The sequence below is a fragment of the Bacillus rossius genome, chromosome 1 (assembly GCF_032445375.1).
Source record: "Bacillus rossius redtenbacheri isolate Brsri chromosome 1, Brsri_v3, whole genome shotgun sequence".
Lineage (NCBI taxonomy): Eukaryota > Metazoa > Arthropoda > Insecta > Phasmatodea > Bacillidae > Bacillus > Bacillus rossius.
This window is the reverse complement of record NC_086330.1, coordinates 267,415,340-267,440,674: the sequence shown is the minus strand read 5'-3', so window position 1 is coordinate 267,440,674 and position 25,335 is coordinate 267,415,340. Positions and strand designations below refer to the sequence as shown.

Sequence of the window (25,335 nt, the reverse complement as noted above, 5' to 3'; positions counted from 1 at the left end):
CGGTGTAGTTTCCACGAATATTTACGTTTCATGAACTACGGAGTTTATTCGTTTATTCGAGGCGCATTACGTCTTTAAAAAAAAAAAAATGTTTAAACTTTCTGTGCATTCTAATAGTGTGCGAGTTGTTCAAAATTACAGAGTTGTATTTAAAAAACATAATTAACTAATTAAGTTTTATTAATTATACAGTAATGGACACATATGTTAGATTCCTTAAAATAAAAATAAAAAGATTATGTTGCACGTCTTATTGGTTTATATAAAATTTTCACGTTGAGATTTTTGGCTTAGTGAGAAGTCTTTCGCACAACTGTTACAATGCTATTTTGGGAATTATATAACAAAAGTTTATATTCCTTAAAGTTTAAATTCATGAACTAGTCCTATAGTCATAATTTTTTTTGTGTGACACAACCTAACATTACTTTTATTTTACATTTTAAGGCGATTTTAAACCATTTAAGCTTTTACCTATCTTTGTTTTGATTAGTGCTGTAACATAAATCAATGACCGGGTTACGCTTATTACCTTCGGTAAATATTAAAAATAGTTAAACTAAAAGCGTTTTGAAAAAAAAAATTCATTTTGCGAGAAATCATAAATTTGCACGATTTTAGCATATTTTAAATGACTCTTTTCTAACCTAATCAAACTGTCATTTTATATATGATCACCTAGACGTGAGGGGACATATATTCCTGGAAAGAAATGTAAAGAATAATTGTTTGCGAGACTTTTAATGTAACAGACCCAACCAAACTTTTTCAACATTAATCTGAATACACACGAAAGCCGATTGTTCAGGCGTCTTGACTCGGTCTCACTTGAGTTACGGCACGGGTACCGTGATATGGTACGCGCAGCGACCCGTCACTAAGGAGGGGCGGGGCCTCGGCGTGCGCCTGCGCAGTCGCGCGCATCCCCTCCACTCTGCGCCGGGGAGTCGTGCGGGAGGTCGAGTCGCGTGGATGACGCGGCACCGCCTCGCGGCCCAGTCGTGCGCCAGATGTCGAGCGGTGAAAAGGCTCTGTGCGCGTCGTGCCGGGAGAAGTGAGGCTCTCTCCGTGCGGTGCCTGGCCTGCCGTGTTGATGAGCAGCTCGTGTTGCCTCGCCCCTCTGCCCTCACGAATGGAGGCGTTAACCATGCGCCTTTGCGTGCGGGCTGCCGAACAGTACGAACGACTGTTGGAGTTCAACAAGAAGGTAAGTCGCCTCGGCAAGGCGGTGGCTGGAATCACAGTAGCCCGACAATCAACACTCACGTTCACCACGTCTGTGACTTCAGCACGACAAAATTTGTGTGTGCAACATACTTTTCAACTAAAAAAAGTCTTTCAATTTCAATCATATTATGAGCACGATGTTACTAAAATAACCCGTGGCCATTTGTTCTATCATTTTCGATAACTAAAATTATCATTTATGCATTTTTTAAAGTTTGTGTTATGCTAATTTAGCTAGCCATAACTTTTAAATATGTTCATATTCACGGATTTTTCCGAAGAAATACATTTTCGATTTTGATTGAACACGTTTTTTTCTCAAACAGATCCAGTAAAAAAAAAACTTGTTTACTTTGATGGTTGTACTAGCCAGAAACATAATTTTTAGTGTTTGTTTGCGATTAAAATTCTCAAGTCCACAAGTTTTGGCTGTCGCATCGCGTCACGCCTGTCGCCCTGTTGTGATCCCAGCATGTTATAGTCATTGAGTGATGCCGGGGTCGAACCCGCGACCTTTCCGATTGAGCGGGATGCGCTAGCGATCACGGCATCCAAGGACCCTCTTCGTTGACATTCCTGACGGGCACTTGTTTTTAATGTCCTTACTCGGTCTAAACTTTTGCTGTCTGTAACTTCTTGTAGGCAAGTTCTCTTCGCTTAACAACTAAAACCTCTAACAATCGTGCGTGGAATTATTTTGCGAAAACTTTTCGTGGCGATATTTTTTGTCAAAATACTTAGATTTTTCTAACTGTTTCAGTTATTAATATTGTCAAAATTGCTTTCGTAATCACCAGGATAATCTTTTACGTCCATTAGTACAATAACCACATCTTCTTTGGTATAGTCAGTCTGGAGAAGCACATCTTGCCGTCCAAAGCCAGGATTAAAAATATATCTGCGAAAATTGAACACTTTGTCTTAACAGGAGAGGAATATGATAGGCGTCGTCCTTGTTTTACGAGAATATAAAAAAAATATATATGAACGAATAAAAAGAATCTGCAACTTTTACAGAATAAGATTGGGTTGTTTTTGTCGGCTAGATAATTTCATTGTGGAGATATGAATGTACAGAAATAACAAATTGCAATTTTTTTTATAATATTAGGGTTTAAAAATAATAAAAATAATAAACTAAAGTGAATGAAAAAAAAACATTGGCCGTAAAATTATTAACATCACATAATAAAAGCCTTTATAATAACCAATTTATAGAACGAAATATATTTAAATGTGTAAAAATGAACTTAAAATTGAAATACATGTGATACTAATAAAAATCGCTGTAAATAGTTTTCATATTTGTTTATTTTTTATTTTCAAGCTCCTATTTTTGAAAAACCATTTGCAATTTTGTTTTAAACTATACACTGTATTGACTATTTCTGTACATTCAGGTCTCCGTAATGAAAATATCTAGCGGACAAAAAAAAATCCCATCGAATGCTGTCGAGTGGTTCAGATTATATTATATATAGGTATATATAATATATATATTCTTGTCATACATGCAGTGTGCGACCTTTCCTATCCTCTTTTAATCAAGTTTTGTCGCCAGATTTAACCGTATCTAGGTATTACTTTCCGCTAACGCACAAAATGGTGTATGTCTGTGCGTGTAGGCTAGTAGCGTAGTTGTCTGCTGCTCGCTATTGCTGCAAACAGGCGCCGGGTCTTGGTACACACATATTTCAGTCCTTTATGAAGTTCCTTGTTATTCGCACTGAAAATACTTTTATATTTTGACTGTTACACAACATTTTGTCATTATCTACCGACCCAAAAAAATATATTTTTTGGGGACAATAAAAAATAATGTCCTAGAATAGCAAAATATATCTAAAAGAAGCGACTAGTAACTAAAGTAAATAGTTTTATGTGAGTTTAAATTTTTTTAAATTTAAATATTTTAACAAAACAAAGATTCTATGTATTAGCGCACCTAACATAACTATCTCTTTGAGTTTCTGCTCGCTTTATTTCCCAAAAGCTGCTACTCTAGTAAATCACCCACCATAATGCTTTTTATATGAGGACATTACTGGAAGTTGTTGTTAAGACCAAATAATCTGTTTGTGTTTTTTTTTCGAATAAGGTATTTTTAAAACCTACAATTTTATATAATCGCAAGAAGATGGCTGTAATTTTTTTTTTTTACTTAGCCATTAATAATTGTTTAATGTCAGGGTGGGATTGCAACTCGCGTTTCTTTTTTGTCGTGTTGGCGAGCGTGCGCGCCACTCGAGCTCCGACCCCTGGCGGGACTGGCGCCTCGACCCCACCCGACTGCTCCAGGAAATAGTTTGTAATACCACTATCTTTACACACCACATGGCTATGGTTATTTTCGCATATACGAAATATGTTTCTCCAGATAATGCCGAGTAGGTATTTATTGTAAAAATTGGCGCAAATTTTATTTTTCTTTAATGATGTTTCATTCAAGAATTTTTTGAAGTAAAAACTTATATAGGAAGGTTTGCATAGGGAGAAAATTCATGTAAGTCGTGATCGACATGGTCACGTGACGTGTTAATTTTTTTTATATTTCAAGGATAAAACTTAATTTATTTTAATCACGGAAAATATAATCGAATATCCAACGGTTTGACTTTATTTTGTTGTATCGGGCGTAATAATGTGCGCAATTAATTCTGGAAAGTTATTCAGGTAACGTTTACAAATAACTTCTAACACTTGGAGCTATTGGGACAACACGAAGCAGAAATGCCCGGGTAAGAATTTGAACCCAGTATTATTGCGAACAGTATTGTTGCAGTGATATAGTTGTTTTCATGTAAATGCACAAATAAAAATATATATGTGATTAAACATTAATATTTATTTTCCATTTACAAAAAAAACAATTACTGTGTACTAACACCGTCATAATCGCAACGTACACTTACGGATATTTGAAATTCGTGACAAAACTGTTAACACAGCACCAAACATATTTGAAACTACGCACAAAGTGAGATTTCTTACGTCTCACGCAGAATCCTTTCTCATGAGCTAAAATAGTACAGCCGTGCTCAAAAATTCTAGGCACGGCGCTCGTTCGCACTGCAGTGATTCCAGAATTGCAGTGAAATATTTAAGCTCCAAAAAATTATCTTGCAAAACATTATAGAAAGTTGATTTGTACCACGCCGTGTCGGAAAATATTTATTTCGATCATAAGCTTAGGGAAAAGTTGAAGTGTCGTGCAAGCTATTCTGGCGGAAGTTATTTTCTGGAAAGCTTTCACGGAGCGGAGATGTGTAGAAAGCGTAGAGTACTGACTTCCGCTGAATGATGCAACTCATAGAACAGTCAGCTCACCGCAGTCGGACATCAGATAATATTCTGGGAATTGTGGCAACGTGGGAACATGTATTCCGGAAACTGCTTCACATTGTGACCTTATTTTAGAAGCAATGCTTGGCGCAGTTCTAACTCTGGCGTGCGAGCTCTGACTGTGTAGCCAACCAACACCCTACAATGCTGCCAAACTCTTCAAATGTACACCCATGTTCAGTAAGTTAAGACAAAAACCAACCTTGGACAACTGTTTACTGTCTCGTCGTTGTCAGCCCAAAATGTTCGTATTCGTTATGACATTTTTTTCTGACTAATTCATTCCACAGATTTCTGTGTAAAGTCTATGCTTATAAATTTGACCTCGGCTGATTTTGATTTGTTTTCTGTGTGTTTGCGTATTGATCTTTTTTGTCCGTCATTAAGATTTATCTGTACCATGCAGTCATAGCGCAGATCTGCTGGATTCTCAAGAGGGCCCGTGTTTTGCGTGTGGGATTTACCCAACACAAGTCATTTCAGGATAGTGTGCTTGTGTTCCGCACACAGCCCACAGTTTCCCGTAAGACACAGTGTTTAGGTTTGCGTTCATCAACCCCGCTTCACAGTCACGATCTTGCGAGCGCAAGCTGGCCCCCTCAGTGAGTGGCTTCTTGATTCCAGGGGGGGGGGGGCACCCCTGACCCCCTGCCTCCCTGTCTCCCCTCGTGCTCTACGTCCATGCGCACAGTGTAGGCAGCAGTGGCGTATGTAAAAAAAATTAAATTATCTTCCCCATTCCAAGAATAATCTTAAGAACGTAAGTGTTTAACCCTTAAAAGTCAATTTGTGTTTCAATATTACAATTAATTGTTTGTATATGTAGTCTTTACCGTTAAACATTTTATTTTTCAGTTATTATTAAAAATATATAAAGACTAATATTTACTTAAAATCATATAAACCTGAGTTTTTTTTCGGGATGTTTTGTAATACTATTTTTTTTGTAGTTGATATGCTTAAATATTTTTACGACAGAAGAAATCTGTTCAGTGTAAAGTTTACAGTTTTCTGGAAAAATTTGACTTCAGTACTTATTTGCGTTAGTTTTATCAGTTACATGCTATTTAGAGAGTAAGTGGACAAAAATTTGAATATTATTTGTAAATTTTGGACGTTTGAAGTGGTATAATTGCTGCCAGAACATGACATTTTTTGTTTCTCATAATTTCCTCTTATCAACCAAATTCACAAGTGCTAGATAAACAATAATGGCGAAAAGTAATTACACTAGTAGATTTAAGATGCGTTTGACACGTTGAATGTTGGAAACTATCACGCTTATTTGCGTTTATCCTTGCTTCACATAAGAGCATGCCAATGTAGAGTACCCAAGATTTGCACGATTTGAAAGTAATAAATAATGTACGTATCTCGCGTAGACATTAACCTTCCTCGTGTTTCGTAGGTCCAGTGTGCAGAATTTCACTATGATGAGATGAACGATGCGTTAACAATGAAATGGTGAAATATGAAGAATAATTAAATTGTGCTTTAAGGATAGGCTCTATCTAAATCTCACCTAGATAGTGATCTTCCTCGTATTTCGAAGGTCAAGTTTGCAAAGGTTTATCGCAATTTGATGAATGGTTTAGGAACATAAGTGACAAACAAATATTCATTATATATAAATGTATATGTATGTATTAAATGTTGCTTACCTAACCGACCTTTAATCACTATCACCTAGACTATCGAAAACTTACTCCTCTGTAAACATAAAAAAATATTTTTGCAAGAATTTTATTTATGTACCAAACAAAACGAAACCTTTGTCTACAATGCGAATATGCACGAACTGCGGTTATCCGGGCGTGTGACTTGGGGCGAGTGAATAGTAAGTTGTTTCCGTCCAGCCCCGCCCCAAGCGAGGTGTTCGCAGCGGCTGCGTGGCGCGCGTACGGAGTGCAGACGCCGCGGGGTGCCGCTCCACAGATCAAACAACGCTATCTGCGCACAACCGCGCCGCTTGTTCCCCGCACGCCGCCCGCCGACAGTGTCGCCAACAGCGGGCCTTGTTGTCTTTGTCGTGGCCAGGCGTGCCACACGCACTTCTCACTGCCGACGTTGGCGAGATCAGTTTTAAGGTTAGTTCACGCTTGGTCACCTTACCTTCAGAAAAAGGGGGGGGGGGGGAGGGGGGGAAGTGAGCGAGTCTTTCAGTACTCGCTCGGTAACGAGCAAATATATTTGTTCTCTTGTTGCAAATACGCCTATAATACGAAGCTCGTGCACGAAATAACTTAAGAGTTCTTTAAAATAATGTGTTTTTTTTTCTATCTACATTTTCTGGATGCGAATTTCACGTAGTTTCTGCACCCGCCGCTAGAATTCGCTGCCGAGGCAGCTACGTAGACTATCGAATCATTCGATTTGCAGAGCGAAATTTTAAACTACATAATGAATGGCTTCGCTTAAAGCGAAAAATACTTGAAGAAAAAACTGTTTTTATCCTGATTTTCGACAAGGAATTTTATTAATATATTGCTCATAATTTTAAAATTCATTAAATAGTTAATATTATAAAGTTTTCCTTTCTCTTTGTGAACTTTGGTTTGCTCCATTCGTCACAGATGGCAGCACTGTGGTTGTTACACATTTTCGTCAAAAATGATCCGTAAATTTCACGGAACATTTTCGTCAAAAATGATCCGTAAAATTCACGGAAAACAAGTGCATTTAATTTATTTCCCGAGGACTACCTTGATGTTCGAAACGTTTTTACACAAATTTTTGGAATGTTCTTTAAAATTCAATTTTTTTAACGTTTTATTGTTTGGGAAATTGAATTCCAAATTCGCGTATGTATGTCATTTGTTTTCATTAAATTTTTTTAGTAGGGTATGGACTCAAAATTTTAAACCATATGCTAGTCTGTTACACTGTTAGAAATAACAGTAAATATACGGACTTTTCAAAGAAGAATGAACCTCGAATAAACAAATAGTTCTTCGTAATTTCAGATAGCTGGATCTTCTTAGAAACTAATCGTATTTCCACCTCAGAGTACTTGATTATTTTCATTATAAACAGGGAACTACGTACGTGGAAGAAATAGTGTTTTTGCAGTAGTCTCTACAAGTCTTTGAACGCTATGCTTGTGGATTAATGTAGCGCCGGTCATGGACTTTGCGAGGCTCTGCGCTATTTACTTTTGTAGAGGCCTTCCCCTGGAAGAAGTTATTCTTCCAAAAAAAATTTAAGCAAACCTGGAACATAAATTTCGACGTTGGGTTTTCTAAATTAGGTTAAGACATTTCAATAGTCTTTCCTGATAAATTATCCTCGGATCAGTTTTATAAATACTTACGAAAAAATTCCGGTGAGATTGCGTAAATATACGCGGCAGTACAATTTTTGAAAGTTTTTCTAATACGATGACATGACATGAATTTGGTACTGACCGGCACTTTATATAATTTGAATGCTATTAAATTTTTAATTTTTTGTGTTTTTTGACATTAATGTCCATATTTTTAACAGAACCTGGACAAACAGATGTACTCCGACCTTTCGGCCGGCGTTGCTCACGTATCCCCTCCCTTGAAGGGTAGTTAGGGAGTATCTTCCAGTTTCTTTATAACATTCCAGAGCTTTATTAAATATTCAGAACTGCAAGCGATCACTCCCTGTTTGTTGATTGGGCGGGTATTAGAGCTTCGGCGCCGACCACAGGCCAGGGCCATCAACCCAGCATAGTCGCCTCCTCAGCCCCTCCACCACACTCGGCTAACCAGACAGTCGGCTGTGTCCTCTGCCCTAAGACTTTCTCAGCACTGCTGGCGCCTTCCCCAATCTCCCAAATCACGCTGGGACCCCTCAAAACACCCAGTGAACCCGCGGTACGGTGGAGGCCTATCCAACCTCTGTTAGCTATCCAGGCTAGTACCGGAGCTGTGTCGTCGCTCACAACGTCGACTCCGCATCATGCTAGGGAACCCTTGGAGTCTGCTCCAAGCTATCGGAGCACCACTACCAAGTACGAGTCCTACCCAATCAGAATCCAGGGCCTTGGAGAAAACCTCAGCGGGACACCATTCAATCTTTCATGGATTCTTCCCGTACAACTATCAACTTGGCTTTGATTCGGCAGACTGTTCGCCAGCTGCTAACCGACTGCCACTCTTCAGAGTTACTCCACAGGATGTCCTCGTCTTCTCGGATTACCCTCCGACCTGCCGTACCTCGGTCCGGCAGATTTACAGCCGATTAAGGTCCGGAAGTGCCTGAACTCATACGGTGGCGATCGCAGTAAGCCCTGACTATAAATGACAACCTCGGTGCGTGCGCAGGAGGGCCTCGGGGTTGCCTCGGTACTTCCCCCGACCACTGAACTAGGGGAACGTATCACACCTATTCGAGCGGTGTACAGCTCTTTTTTTTTAAGCCCGGGTGCACCCGAACACAGGGGCGCCTTCCAAGGTCCTTCCATTACCATAGGCCTGATCCATTCACTATGGGGCCATTTGGGGCCGAGACGCCGGGGCTTGGCAGTCGAACCCCCCAGAAAGGTTTCAATCGCATCTGCTGTTGCCCGCATATTCAGCCAATCCACCATTTCTGGTCCCATACATGCAATTGAGGATGCACTGCGGCAGGGTTTCGCCCGGCATTGTCCTCTTCAGTAAAGGTGATGCTATGACCAGAGGTTGAGGCTACCCATCCCAACATGGTCACCACGATTCGCCCCCAACAGCGGTGTCCACGTGGAGGCAGAGGATTGCCACTTGGTGCGGAGAGGCTATATATTCGCATCCTTGCACCCATTCCGTGAACCTGTTGGATCATGTCTCGGATACTAGAGCCGGCAACAGCTCCGACACCTCAAGGTACAATCAACTCCCCGCAGGGTCAGGCCCACTCCCGAACCTGGACAAACAAGTGGAATAGAAATGAACAACACCGGCGCGGTGTCTGCTGGTCGCAGGGCCCCGGGTGACTGCCCGACTCGCCTGCTCTGGAGCCGCCATCTTGTTCAGTCTAATCGTAGCTACCCACGTTATACTCAGGTGAAATATTGGCATTTTCACTGGTGTTAATCTGAACGTCGTAGGCTATGCCTGGAACGAATAACCTTCCCCCCCCCCCCCCCCCCCCCTCGATTCATACGAGGCATCATACTGTCATTCCGTACTAATTATTATTCCATTAAATGAAATAAAGTAGTTTTTTTTTCAATGAAGACTAGCCAACCATTGACCAGTATTTCTCTAGAAATAATGGGATAATTTTAACATGTCAAACTAACAATCCTTGATAAAGTCACCTCTGAGAAAAGTATCCTTGTCCGTGGTATATTCTATAATAGCAGTTTACTGCTGTGTTGAGAACTTGGCGAAGCGGGCGATAGTTTACGTCGACCATAATTTTACATTTTCAGTCGGCCAGTCGTTGAGCCAGTGTCGAAGCCACGCGTAGCAGACAAGAGACGCTCTGCGTTATCGCCGTCCTGTGGTCGCAGCAGACTCCCCGGCGACAGGTTTTTTTGTCTGCTCGAAGCACACAGGAATGCGATCCGTGCACCATTTGCGAGCGGCACGCGCTGGTCTGCTGTAGCTGTGGCAGACCCGTGTAGCTGTGGCAGACCACTGAAGCTGTGGCAGACCCGTGTAGCTGTGGCAGACCCGTGTAGCTGTGGCAGACCACTGTAGCTGTGGCAGACCACTGTAGCTGTGGCAGACCCGTGTAGCTGTGGCAGACCACTGAAGCTGTGACAGACCCGTGTAGCTGTGGCAGACCCGTGTTGCTGTGGCAGACCACTGTAGCTGTGGCAGACCACCCTGTAGGTGTGGCAGTTCCCCCTTAGCTGTGGCAGACCCGTGTAAATGTGGCAGACCCGTGTAAATGTGGCAGACCCGTGTAGCTGTGGCAGACAAACGTGTAGCTGTGGCAGACAAACGTGTAGCTGTGGCAGACACCCCTGTAGCTGTGGCAGACCCCCCTGTAGCTGTGGCAGACACCCCTGTAGCTGTGGCAGACACCGTGTAGCTGTGGAAGACCCCCCTGTAGCTGTGGCAGACCCCCCTGTAGCTGTGGCAGACACCCCTGTAGCTGTGGCAGACACCGTGTAGCTGTGGCAGACCCCCCTGTAGCTGTGGCATACCCGTGTCCTGTCCCGCAACAGCATAAGCTGCGAGCTTCAGCCGAGTGATCCCACAAGCTGTGCAGACAGGGGATGTGATTTTGTTCCAGCACAGGACACGTGAACACGTCTCGTTCAAGGTGTTTGTTTGGTATTTACGTTTAACACTGGTAAAATTGTAGACTTTGAGAGAGCGTGAACCTTTACAAAACGAACAAGATTCGTACTGAAAATTTTTGCGTGACTAAAGTGAAAATTTTTATTTATTTGTACAGTACCAGTAAGGAGGATTAAACGTATTACAGGACTGATACTTTTTATGACTAAAGGCAATGTTACTGTTTTATGGATTATATAGTTTTAATTTTTGTCACAACAGTTTATTTGTTTTTACTTATTTGTCAAAATCCTCACAATTTTGAGGATTTTTAACTTAATCGGTAGTTACAAATTTGTATTTGCCGATAAGAATAAATGTTTTAAACTGCAGTTAGCTGCAGCACAGGACAATTTTTTTTTCATATTTAATTTTGTGAAGCTTACATAATTGTTTTACACACACACACACACACACACATATATATATATATATATATATATATATATATATATATATATATATATATTTGGGAAACCCGTTGGTTTGAAATGATATATAATTATTTTTAACTGACGTTTTGAGTATTTTAGATACATGCTTAATATTTACCTCGCCGGAGTGTTGTTATTGTCGTGAGCGCCAAATAAGTGAATGATAAATGCATCCTTATTGAAATTTACCAACCTATAAAACTAAGAATGTCCCAGTTCGCGCTCGGCCAAAATAACGCCGGTGCCAACCGCGTCCAGCCAATGACGGATGAAATCAACGCGTTAAGGCGTCTTATGAAGTCGGGATGGCGCAGGCGATTGTGCGGTAACGCGTCATAAATAAAGACCGCTATCTACAACAGCCCTTATCTGCTCATTGTGTTAACGCGTCGAGTACATCAAACAAGAGAACGCTGTTGTGTTGGAACTAACGATAGTAGAGCTTGCTTACGTTGGATCAGAGAACTGCGCACAGTTTTTTGTTTGTTTTCGTTTTGGGTAAGGCAGTTTTTGGTTTTGTTTTCATAGCCATGATGCATTTATTATTGATGCGACAAACTCTGTGTTCATATCTATCAGCGCCATAGAGGTATTAGTTCATGGAGTGTGTGTTTTAAAGTTGAATTCACTCTGGTTGGCGATTGATTAGCAAAACAAACTCATGTTGTTAGGAACTGTCAGGAGACGGCATCATACACTAGATCTCAATACCGGACACACTGGAAATCGTGGAAACCACTGCCTTTGGTGCTGCTAGCGAAAGTTGTTTCGTACGTAGGATTGAAGAAGATTATTATGGTCATAATTTTGTAAAGGATTCCAAGAACTATTTTTACTGTTCCAATGTATCTAGTCAAAATATCAATAATTGCATAACGAAGAATAATGTGTAATTGTTGGGCCTATTTTCGAATGTGTGTGTGTGTTCTCGCTGGGGTAACATGATGTTAAATCAGCGTTGAAATCAGTTGGGATATACTGATAGATCAGATGCACAGAAAAACCAGCTCAATATGTGCTATTTACTGCTGTAATATTACCGAGTACAAAAGAATGCGAAATTGTTCTATTCATCTCCAAAAACCTACATGTAAATACGTATATGCATGCAAACCTGTTTTATTCTGTAATGTTTTCCCTGCAAAAGTATCAAAGTATTTGAAACGCCTAATGATCATCTAAACATTAAATAATTAATAGGAGCAATGCACGATTCCAAAAATAGATATGGGTTAATTTTCAGGTATCACTGGTTACAGTAAGCATTATATCAAAGAGATTGCGAATAGTTCGGTTAAAAACAATTTACAGAAAGTTTTTTTTGTTAGAATTCCTACACATGTTTTTAACAATAACATGTCTCCTAGTAATAAGTAAATATGTGATTTCCCTCCGGTTATATAAACAAAATTCTATACAACTCTCTCAAGGCAGCGCTAGTGTCCATGGTTTGTATGTTTCTCCACGTTAAACAGGCCGAGTGCTCGGCACTGAGTTATATAGTATTTGACAGCATGTTGTGGCGTAGTCGAAGTCACTTTTTTTACCACGCCATCGCCATATTGTTTCGCCCAAAACATTGCGGGACCACCTCTGATTATGGGTTGTTAAGTATGAATTAAAATTGTCGTTAAACACATTTACTTCCATAAAATACATTCATTAAAAACCTTTTCACAATGCAAACACTATATCCCAGCCAATAGTTTCGGCCTGCAAACAACATCGCTTAGGCCTTTATCTTGATAGAGGGAGGAGTGGCTTCACCCGGTTTCTATGTAAACATAAAGACGTGGTCACCTGAACAAATCACTAGAAATAATCGTAAAAATGTCATCATAAAGTGAGCATTATTAAACATTCGACGATAACACATCAGCAAGAAATTATCATTAAACTTCTTTGTAACAAATAGTGTTTTGATATTCAGATGGGAAAATGACAATTGGGGGGGGGGGGGGGGGCTTTTTTTTTACTTCAGTTATTAGAATATCAAAAATTGCACACACATTACTTCCTAGCTTCTTATTTCTACGATGAGAATATGTTTTTCGTATTTCTAAATACATGTAGCTATTCGTATCGTATGGCGGTTTTTTAAGTACCTTCAGAATTGCTGCAACATAATAGCGAAACAAACTAAAGCAATTGGTGGATATTGTACAAATAAGCACAAAATAAGGTGTCTTTGTTAAATATGAGTTTATAACAAGCTCGTGTTTCCAGAAGTTATGCGAGATGTAAATAATCTCACGATATTCATCAGAACTCGTGCTTGAAAACAGTTATGATTCACGTTAGCACCAAAATTTCACTTCGCTTTTTAATTTGTTTCAGGACTCAAATATTTTTGGGTAGTTCTCCATAACAGTGAACTCTGATTTGGCATTATAACGTCAGTGCGAATTTAGTTAATGATTCAATTCAAAAATTGATGCGACGTTGAGACAGAGGCAGTTCAGTGTGACCTCGTGAATTTACCTTAAGGTCAAACTTCAGGTTTACGCTGAGCGCATATTCGTCTCTGTGGCTGGTACGTGCAGACCTGCATGTAGTTTCAGATTGCATGGTTACTGTATCGTTTTTCGTACACAGAACTCTAAAAAACCTTGCATTTTTTTTAAAATACTGTGCTATTGAACATGCAATAGAAAAATGTATGTTTTTACAGACTTTCTTGTTTCTTGAACGCGTTTTGAAGGAAACCAAAATTTCCATCATTTTGTTTCGGTATCACGTGTCAAGTTGAGTTTTTCCTTCATTAATTTTATTCAAGGGCTATTCTTCCATTTTAACTTTCAACCTTCCTTGCATTTGTTGTTCTGCCATAAAAATTTTCAACATATATTCACTCAGTGTACCTTATATCATAGGTTAAAAAAAGGTGCACAAGTCATTTCACTATTATCACTTGCATGACTATTTACACCCATGATATTTGTGGCAGAACGACATCCAAGGGAGGTGTTGAGTTAAGATTTTAGAAACAGCCCTTAAAAATGTGATGGGAAAATGGAAAAGTAAATGCCGTGTGAGATGGAAGTACTTAAGAAATATGTGAACATATTGTCAGCAAGGATTCAGCGCCAAACTTCAATTTAACCAAAGTTATAATAGTGTGGCTATGAAGCTGAGAATGGGGACTCGACCTAGCGACATGTGGAGGACTTGTCGCCTCCGGGGTTGTCGCCGGGCTGTCCTCGGCTGGCTGCCGCTGGGAGAACATGGCCGCGCGCCGCTCGGCTCAGCTGAGCAAACAGTTGCGCAACTCGGGGGAGGCGTGCCGCGTGCCGCCCAGCCACGTGCCGCGTGCCGCCCGGGCCACGTGCCGCGTGCCGCCCGGGCCAAGTGCCGCGTGCTGATAAGCTTTCACAACCACGATTTGCTGCAAGTTTTTTAATTTCTTATTGTATGCATTTGTCGTTCCGTTTTTTTTTAAGTTTGCTTATATCATACATGCTGACTAATTTTAAATTAAATAGGCATATGTCTACACACACACACACACATTCAGAGAGAGAGAGAGAGAGAGGATGGCATGTCCCAAAACTCATATCCAAGCTAAGAACAGAGTTGATATGCCAATTAAATATGGTTTTCAATTTAAAAATAAAAATTCAAAACGTATCGCAGTTTTTGAACTTGAATTTTTTTAAATGTTTATTAATCCCCACCTTGCACGAAATTATTAAATAATGCCACTTTTTTTTTCAACGAAATCGTAAATAACCATACTTTGGGTGGGAAGGGGGTGGGGGGAGGATATCTTTGCACAACTGATGCGGCAACGATATCTTATCGGATAACTTTGACTATTCACGCGGTAAAATGATTACTTTGCTTACGTAGCAAGTTTTGTTTTAATTAGTAATCTTGCAAACATTAGCAAACTACCTAATTTGTTATACAGTATGACTAGTCCAATTAACACAGAATACACCCCCCCCCCCCTTAAAAGTACAGCCTGTTTAGTTTTATTTTGTATTGTTATTAATAATAGGGTTATTTATGATTGCATAGCAAGAAAAAATATTCAGTGTCTAATAATTTGGTGACAGTGGGGATTTAAAAACGTTTGGAAAAGGACCTATAACACGAAAACAACCCTTTTTGAATGTTTGGTTTTTGATTCATAAAAAATGTTCTTAGCATGACGTTGATTTCTGGGACATCATGTATTCACTAACCAGCCAACCACCCACGAAAATCTGAGGCTGGAGTGGTGTGTCTTTAAATTTCAAACATTCCTACGAACAAGCACTAGACACAAAGTTTCGTGTATTTATAAGGTTTCGTTTTCGAGAACTTAATAATTTTTTGGAAATTTTTTAAGTGTTAATATTTATAAAGTTTTTTTTTAAAATGAAATTTAAGCGTTTCAGATCAATTCACAATTAATTTTACAAACCATGGGGGAGCGGATTTCGAAAAAAAATATCCTAAAACAAAAGCTCCTTTATTTTTAATGTCTATGCCTACTTTCATATTTCCTGCTTTATTGGATTTGGTTACAATCAGAATCTTAATTTTATACAAATAACTCCTTTTTTGACAAATTAACTAAACAAAATTTTAAGAACTTGAGAAATATTTTCAATGGACTAATATTAGCGATATATTTTGCCCTAATAAGACCAAAATGATCTCGTTTTTTGTGACTTTATACGGTTAAATCCCTACATCTTTATAACAAGCACAAATTTATTGTAAATCTTGGTTTATAATACAATATTTTACATCACCCACTTAAGATTATTCCATTTTATATTTAGCTTTAATAAGAAAAACCCAACAACCATATCAAATTATAATAAAATGGAAATTTAGAAAATTTTAAATTTTGAATGTGTAGGTTTCATTTTAAATTTTCAGAAAATTATAAAAATTAGTTGGTGATGTTGGTATTTGTAATAGGCCTGTAAGTACCCAATAACTGAACTTTTTTTTGATTAGTTTGGGAGCTATTATTAACTGTAAGGGGTGGAATTTCGTGATGGCATGCAGTGTAGTGTTTAAGTTAGTCAAAAATTCATCGAAAACTTTTCAGTAGTTTTCAGATGATGCAACACGTATCTAGACTGTCCGATAATGAAACCTCTCGGGATCATACGTTCCTGATAAAATAATCACACATACAGCAAAATCGGTAGTAAATAAACAACACCTGTTCCAATACTCTCAGGTTTAAGTTAAAACACTGTCGTGCGTTCCGAAACGACTAAGAAACAGATACAGTAATTTAATGCTTATATTTCCGTTATTGCAGACGGTCAATGATTAATATCTCAGAATATAATCAATCTGATAAGATGTTGGGTATGACTAATACTTACTAAAGCTGCAAACGTCTATTTACCGTTTCCTATCATTCTTCCCCGAGAGTGTAGTAAATTAATTTTTATAAATAAAAATGTATGTGGAAACTACTAAAGGTTGGTAACTGAGCATGCATTAAATAGATTTTAACAATTTTCGTACTGTAGAATTGCATTGCTTTAGAAAATGTGGTGTAATAAGTATTGTAACCGAAAAGAAAATATTGTTAATACTAAGACAAGTGGAGCATATCAAACACCCTTTGAATAATATTCTAAAATTTAATTTTTTAATTAAATTTCAGTGACCATTTAAGCAAAAGAACCGGTAATTTTCAGTTAGATAAGCAATTGCTGGCTATTACAATTAAATTGTGTTGTATTTTTATGTTACTTGAAATTAAGAATATAAAGATAATGTCTTCGTTTTTAAGTCACCCGAATTTCGGCATTCCACGTCATGGGAAGTGTGTTAAACATGTGGCAGTAGACTCGGGAAGTTACAAATGGGTATTTCGCGTTGCGAGTTTGATTAAGGTTTTGCGTCACTGTTATCTTAGAGTTTTGCGTCAATGGCTGTCGTTATCTGATTTTGCGCAGTGGGTTGACAATCACTCATTTTTTAAATATTTTCCCCTTGTTGTGAAATCTTGCACGCAAGGATTATGAAAACTGCTTTAGATAGCAAAAAAATAAAATGTTTACAATCAGTGATAATAGATGCTTAATAAGCATTTAGGGAAAGTTATGTCCAAAAAAAGAAATCTTCTGTGTTAATCAAATAATTAAGTTTTATCAGCTTTTTCACGCTACAATGGTTATTTATTTTTTTCTAGATAGGTACTAACTTTTAACTTTGTTTAAATTTTAGGCACACATCTTCATTCATTTTTGAAAAAAAAAAAAAATCTATATATTCATACCAAGTTGTTCAGAATAAATGAAAACGGAAAACCTGGAATTGTCAGTGAGTTTATAAATTCTGGAATAAAGCAGGAAATAGTCTGGCGTATATACTTTAGGTCTGGGAATTCAAAGGGAATGGCTATACAAAGGCTCGTTTCTGTATTGCCAAGCCGTCCACCGCAACATGCCATTGGAATATTTATTAATTTATAATCTCAAATACTGAACTTAGGGGCCTCGCCTACCCCGGCAAACATACGGTGTGTAGAACTTCAGAAGAAAAACCAAGCAATTTATAAAATGCTCGAGATATCCTATTAATGTATATTTACAAAAAGCATTACACAAATTTTTATGAAAGAAAAATTCTGGGATGGTGGCAAGGAATGTGATGTGAGAAACAGCACATTAGATCATGTACATTAAAGGGTAATTAATTGTTCCTTATAGCGTATCCAGTTTAGATCAAAGTTTTATTACTCATATTTTAAAAATCAAATATATATAATGTATAGTTCAGTCACAAAAACATTGAAATATATAGTTTTTTTTTTACTTTAAAATTTAATTGGATACGTTACACGCAACAATTGCTCGTGGGAACAATGTCCCTCGAAGTTTTATAGTTTTTTAAAATAAATATATTTTGGTAATTATACATCTTAGAATCACAAACACATCAATTCCTATTTTAAAATATGTATTTAATGCATAAATACGACTGGACACGCATTGCACACTCCTTGAGCACGTGGAGGCTGCAGGTGGTTTTGGACGGGAATCCTGCGTGTGTCGGGCGGGTGGGCTGGCTGGACGACCGCCTCGTGACGTCAGCAGTCACGAGGCTCGCCGCTAGGAATTGTGGGTCGCGCGCGGCCAGCCGGAGATCCGGCCCGCATCGGGGCCGCTTTTCCCTCGCGCGAGCCGCCGCGGCCAGTGTTTCCTGCGCTCGGGTGTCAGTCCTGCGCTCAAGATAGAAACGGAACGAGGCCATATGCCTATTGGCTTCGACAGTTTTTTTTTTTTTGCCATTTTCTCAACGTTAATTACTGAATATTTGCATTTAAGACAGATAGCACACATTAAGAGATTTTCAAAGATCATAACAGTGACTACTCAGTGGCGTAAACGGGGAAAGGGAATCAAATCCTAAATAATATATCATTTTCAACAGCAATAGAAAGAATTTGCAAACAATCTGTGGGAAAATTTGTTCCAACCCCAACTTTTTTTTTGCTTGTGTCTACTGACAATATTAGTGCATTTGTAGTCGTTCCAAAAAACATTAATGCAATACTAAACAACGATGACTTCGCAGTAGAAACTATTGCAGCTAGTAATTATTAACTTCAGTCATTCCATTAAAATATATAATGTGCTTTAAATAAGCCATATTTCGAAAGTGAAACTGTTGAATTTATGTTGAAACCAAGATGGCGTCTTAAGGTTTACATCTCGCCGCCTTCACGCCTCGTTAATTTCAGGGTCATTCCGAGGCGGTTAGGGGTGATGATATGCTTATGGATTGTAAACGGAAGTAAATGGGAGTACCCCGAGAAAAAACTTCGACCATGGAAACGTCCGCCGCGTTTCCGTTTTGCAAACGAATTCCGGTTTTACCCCGCCGGGCACATTTTCAAAGCTTCTGGAAGTCGTGGTCATCGGTCGGAGGATAACAGCCAACAGGAAAATTAAAGAGTAAATAAACCATCTAAAATAAATTATTAAACATACAGCTCAATACATGAGAGGATATTTGCAACCAAATAAAAATAAATTTAAAAAATACGAGTGTTAATTTTTTTTAGAGTCTAGTATTTTGCGTAAACTTAATAGCCTATGATTTACGCGAGTTTTTGTGATTACTGATGAGTGTGCTTGAAAATTGGCAGCGCTGGAATTATTTCAATTTTGCATATTGTACATAAAAATAACCGTGCGATAATCATTTACATGGTTATTATTGCTCAGAGGCCCTGAAAAATTCCTGACAGGATACTGGTCCACCAGGTGCTTGTAGACGCCTTGCGGCACAGAGCTGAGCCTTGTACGGGATACGACCATCTGCTCTGAGGAGTGCGGCAACTGCGCACGCATACTGCCACACCCGAGCAGTTCCGAAGGTCTCCGAAGTTTGCCGAGCGCTCGTGTAAGAACACCATTTCGCAAGGATATATATATATATATATATATATATTACGGCCGTAGATTATTTTAAATAAAGCTAACCTAACCAACCTTTCATTTTAGTTGCGACAACCTAACCTAACCTGCCGTAAAGAATACAGAAGTATGATCGGAACTGTGGTGTGCTGTTGTCGGCCATGTTGTACGTCGCGGCGGTGTGTGCGCCTCGAGGCCGGCCAGATGAATGCCGCTCACGCCAGGGTCGTGGCCCCCACAGCAGACCGCACCATGCATTATGCAGCTGCCGTGACGCGTGACACACCCGCCCCTAGCCACCCCTAGCCACCCCTAGCCAGTCGCTCGAATATTCCGCGCTCGTGCTTCTTCGGATTATTTTTTTCTTTTCTTTTCTTGGTTGAGTAAATTGTGTTTCAATATAAGTAGTCGGTTACATGAATAAAATTCCCGCAAAAGAATTTTTTTTGAGGGGTAGGTGTTCGCACGTCTATGCGATCGTAACTAAAAAAAAATTATGTTTATGTAAAATCAATTGTTATAAATAAACTGTTAAATCGTTGTTAAAAGTGTTACAATTCTGGCAAAAATTATTTTTCTATTTATTTATTTTTTTGCAATATTGGTTAGGGTTTTTGCACGTCCAGTTCATCGGTACTCAAATGCAAGGCCAGTTAGGCTAGTTAAATGACGTTTAAAATTACATAAAATTGTAAAAAGAGGCATGGAACCTCGCACTATACTTTTCTACCATTCCGACCGCGAAGCCGCGAGGGCGAGCGACGTACTCGGGTTGTGTTCGCGGACTGATCCTGCGCCTGTGAACTGTGGAGCAGTCGCGAGCCCAGCGGCCGTCAGAGCACGAGTCGGCACAGTCCCAATATTCCTGACTGTGGCACGCTCAGGAATGCATGTAATTAGATTACATACTTTGGTCTGATTCTAAGAAAAATTGCTGGTTGGTTAGAATTTCCAATGTAAACAGACAGACGCATGTGTGATTTCTTGTATCAGATTATTGTTCACAGTCCTACACGGGAACTTACTGTTCAATATAAGGCGTGGCTTTTTTTTTTGACAGCTTCTGAATGGAAGGTCTAGTGTTGGGCTGTGAAATTCATTTGATAAAAACATTGTTATTCCCAAAACTCCGCACTTCTTGAAGTGAGGCGGTGGCGGGTCTCCGGCGCCTGGACGCCGCCGCTAGGTTCGACCCTCGGCATGATCAAACCTGGCCATTTTCTCTAGAGGTAAACGTGGCGGACGTTGCCGTGACATTGTGGGTTTACTCTGGGTTATGCTAATCCCCCACCCGCTCATTTAGTTAGTGATCCATCATCATCTCCTCGTCAACTCTCATCGTTTATTGTCCCTCCGATGTCGCCGTGCCGCTATGATTCGCTGTTACGCGAGACGTACATCGCATTCCCTTGTCATTCATGTTGTTTACTCCCTTCAGTCCATTCGTCCACTGAAGAGGATAATGTTTGTCTAAATAATACACGTAGTTCATCATACTTTGGCTATGAATTAAATACATGTTATTATAATAATTAAACATCAATACCATAATTATAGCGTAAGATTTACATAAAATATAAAAAAAAGTGTTCAAGTAAAGTAAAAATATATATCTTAGGAATTGACTGACTGAAATGGCTAAGGACTAACTCTGTAAATTATCATTATATTTGTTTTCTATGTTGTGTTCCGTCGGTAAAAATAGACTCGCAAATGACGCTTGGAAGCTAATATCTGGTCACAGAGTTCGCCAGCAGGCTGCAGGAGCAGAAGAACAGTGACAGACAGCGACAGGCAGTGACAGACAGTGAAGTGGAGCCCTGGTCGGGGCTGCGACTGTCCGGGACGTGCTGTGGGCCGGCGGTGTGCTGATCAAGCTATCTGCGAGCCGAGTCGGGGCAGATAACACCCCTCCTCCTCCCCCCCCCTCGTGCGGCGATGCGGGTGCCCCGGCCGACACCGCGCCTGTGGGTTTTGCCCGCGGCTGCAGTCTGCGCCGCGTACCTGCCAGTGGCACCCGTGTACCAGCTCCGCTGTCACTGGCGGAGACAGGGAAAACTCAGGGAATTGAAAAACACATGAACCAAGGCCGTAGCCAGGATTTTGTGAAGGAGGGGCTCCAGTATAATAATCATATACTTTTTTTTACAGTTAAATTATCTTTATAAAATATTTTAAAATTAAAATTGCTTGTCACGCTAAAATCTCAGGGAATAGTAGAATTTTAGCTATCCAACATTTGCATATAGAATTTTTAAGTAATTATTTTGCTTGAGAAAAGAAAACTGGGTATTTTATATTTTATTTATTTTTATTTCATTGTTTTTATACTTTTTTAAGTCATTTTTTTTATTTCGTTAAGACAAATCGTAAATATATAGATTAATAAATAAATGAAACACACGTCAAGTTTGTATGAAAAACCTACTTACACATGTGCAAACTGGCATGAAATATAGACTGTGCATAGTTTCTGACTATGCGGGCTTTAATATGGAGAAAATACATTCATGTTGTCCACTAAGGATAATAATAATATATTTGATGTTATCGTTGTAACTTTGAGTAGCTAAACTGCTATTATTTTCTAATTCTGTTTTTGCATGTTTTTTTTCTCTCTCTTTCAAATTCCTGGAGGGAGGGGTCTGACTTCCCCCCCCCCCCCCCCCAACTCATTATGTCTTGACCACGTCCATGCAGATTTACACTGTTAGTAACAAAATGTCAGCGGTATTTTTTCATAGTATGTAGTATCGTAATGTGTTAAAACTAGTTTAATGATAAATTCGTGTATCATTTTCATTCTTATTATCAAACTTTAAATAAAACTCAGATATACAAACGAGTGTATTTCATTTTAAAGCACAATAAAAACATCAAATAAATACTATATGTTTTCTTTTTTAGACTAGCAGTTTTGGTTACTTAGTATTAATGGAGATGACAAAGCAAACTGTATGTTGTGCAGGAAAAGTTTTATTTTGTCGATTCTGCGTGTTTTTTTTTTTTTTTTTTTTTTAAGAAAGTACCGTTTTGAAATTTAAAAAAAAAGTATACCTTTCTTAACAATTTTATTTTTACATGAAAGCCTGATCCTTAATCTACTTTTCTACATAATTTACACCAATCTTAAGGGATTTATTTTATCGTCCAACTATATTTTGAATCCCACCTCATAGATTTGCACCTGTTAATAACAACCATTGCAGCACGTCAAATGACGACGAAATCTTAAAACTGTTCTCTTTCACTTTTTCGTCAATTTTCCGCAACAAATCTTCAGCAATGACAGAAGGTCGACTACTTCTTTCCTCACCATAAACATTATTGCGGCCATATTTAATTTAAAAGTTCTAACCTATTTCCATACTATTCCACCGGTCATAATGTTTTGTCCGTAGACGTCACTGATCTGACGATGAATTTCAGCCACTTTCACACCTTTAGCACTAATAAAACGAATCACGGAGCTATTTCACAGTCGGCGGGATTCTCAAACGGTGGAGGCATTTTAAATACTCACAATAAAAAGTAAACACGGTCGAATGTTTCCGTAATGACGTCTGTGGCTTGCCAACAGCTGCAAGTACACAGCCCGCATGCGCGGAATGCCGACCGCAGCGTTGCAGCGGCCGAATTTCAAACGGTTCTTACATACGTGAAATAACATCCCTCGTATATCTGTTACCTTGCCAGATATTCCGCGCATGCAAGAGGAATAAAAAATATTAGTTGGGGCAGGGAAAACTCATGGAAATTGGCTTAAGTAAGAGAGTGGGAACCTTGCATGATGATGTTTGTTCAGAGCTCTGATAACAAATGAACACTGTCGACAGAACATAAGTCGCAGAAGGATACTTAGACCATTATTACGATTTGTGGTAAAATTTCACTCGATATATACGTCAACATTGTAAGCACTGTTGAATATTATCCGTGTAATCCTGTGGTTCGGGGCCAGTTTCTGCCGATTGTCGTTCTGTCCTCTGAGTAAATCATCATTGATACAAGGTTGTGGTTTACAAATTTCTGTCTTGTATAATTGAGTGTTTGTTAGTGTTTTTTGAAATTCTAGTTTTAATTTACTAAGTGATAATTGAATAGAACTTGAAACTTAAAATGCTGATTTATATTTAAACTTCAGCATTAGCTCTGAGCATTTGATTATGTGTAATACAGTTTTGGATTAACTATTTGTAAGAATTTTTTTGTAGTTAAACTGTAACTTTAAACGCTTAAATTCATATATCTCTAAAAATAAATTTTCCTTTAATCCTGGAAACTTTAGATTTTAATGTCAATATATTTTTCAAAGCCATTCTCTTTTTTGCTGTTGATTTTTATGGAATAATGTTTACATGAAGTAAATCTTTTATAGCGAAAATAGACGTTCGGTAGTAGAGTAACAACGTTCTTATTGGCTGAGTCAAACGCTGAAAAGAACATCTTTCCTGTCACAGTCGGCTCAGTTTTACCACAAAACTAATACAAAACAAGTTTTGCATCCCAATAACAGCATGTCAAAGTTTGAAATTTTGTGTAAGCTAATTCTGACTTTGTTAACCATAAATAAATATAGATCTCTGTAACATTATAGCGCTTTGAATTGTTGTATTTTCTTGATATTCTTAGTCATCCAATGTGTAGCAAAAAAATTAGTTTAGTTCATGTTAAATTACAGTATCGCTAATAACTAAAGATAAATGATTTTAATCTACCGACCATTTGAATTTAAAAAAACATGACACGTTTATCATCGTGTTTTTGCCTAGTAAAATAAAATATGTATTTTCTTTTTTTTTTTTTACCGGGAATGCTATGGTGATTATAATAAACGAGATATCGCGTATATTTTCTAGAAGAAAAAGAAATTGGCGTGTTTTCTGTTTTACCAGTGGATCCTTTAGTCTTCAGTGAACAAACGTTGTTATCGTGTTTTGTTTGCTGGGATTGTCTTGACATTTTTTAACCGGTTATGTCTGCCGTTTCAGTATATTTGAGTTATTTTGCAGCTCATGAACTGTTGTCATCTAGGATGAGTTTTAGATGGTGTACACGTAAAATCAATATACATAAGATAATGATATGCTGAATTATGGTGTGAATTAGGACTAGCACATTGTGGCTAGCGTTGGGGAGACAGGAACATGTTAGAATATTAGGTTTTTTTTCTTTGTTGGGAGAGGGTGTTAGGGAACATTGAGGGAAGTGTGTGTTACATCATATTTTTGAAGTGAAACGTCTTTGAGCGCGATGAGAGTAAAATTATAAGGCCGAATTTTAATTTAACGTTTTCGTGAAACACTTGTGAAACTGCCGACTTGCTGGCATCTAGTAAGGAGTATTTGGGCAGATGTCAACAACAAACAATGGAGTTTGAGCTTAATGCGCACCGCGCCACGGGCCATCTTCGCAAGAAAACGGTGTTCTTTTTAAATTATGTATTATTTAAATTACGTGTGTAAACCAGTATTGTTAAACAATTTTATATGAGTATTGCTTGAGATGCTCAACAGAATATATATTTTTTTTTGTTTTTATTTTAATCAAATTTCTTATAAATACTTGAAAAAGAAATGAAAGCCGAAAAACTCCGTGCTGTTGTATTTTTATAAAAAAATTCTTATTTCTCTCTCTGCCGTTTTACCCCTTATGATATACTTACAAGTCGATGTTTGAATTGCCATAAGAATACATAAGAACGTCCAC

The 25,335-nt window shown here is 38.6% G+C and overlaps 1 protein-coding gene across 4 annotated transcripts in view; it reads left to right on the top strand.

The window, feature by feature from the left end:
• LOC134527580 (inositol-trisphosphate 3-kinase homolog) overlaps positions 1–25,335 on the top strand; it is a 533,915-nt gene that overhangs the window by 483,107 nt on the left and 25,473 nt on the right. The window contains exon 1 of one of the 4 annotated variants that reach the window (XM_063360384.1): positions 977–1,207. The exons of the other annotated variants lie outside the window; for them this stretch is intronic. Within the exon in view, the coding sequence (XP_063216454.1) occupies positions 1,094–1,207 (114 nt within the window). The 5' untranslated portion in view covers positions 977–1,093. Of the gene's footprint in view, positions 1–976; positions 1,208–25,335 lie in introns of those variants that run through there. 4 annotated transcript variants of the gene reach the window in all.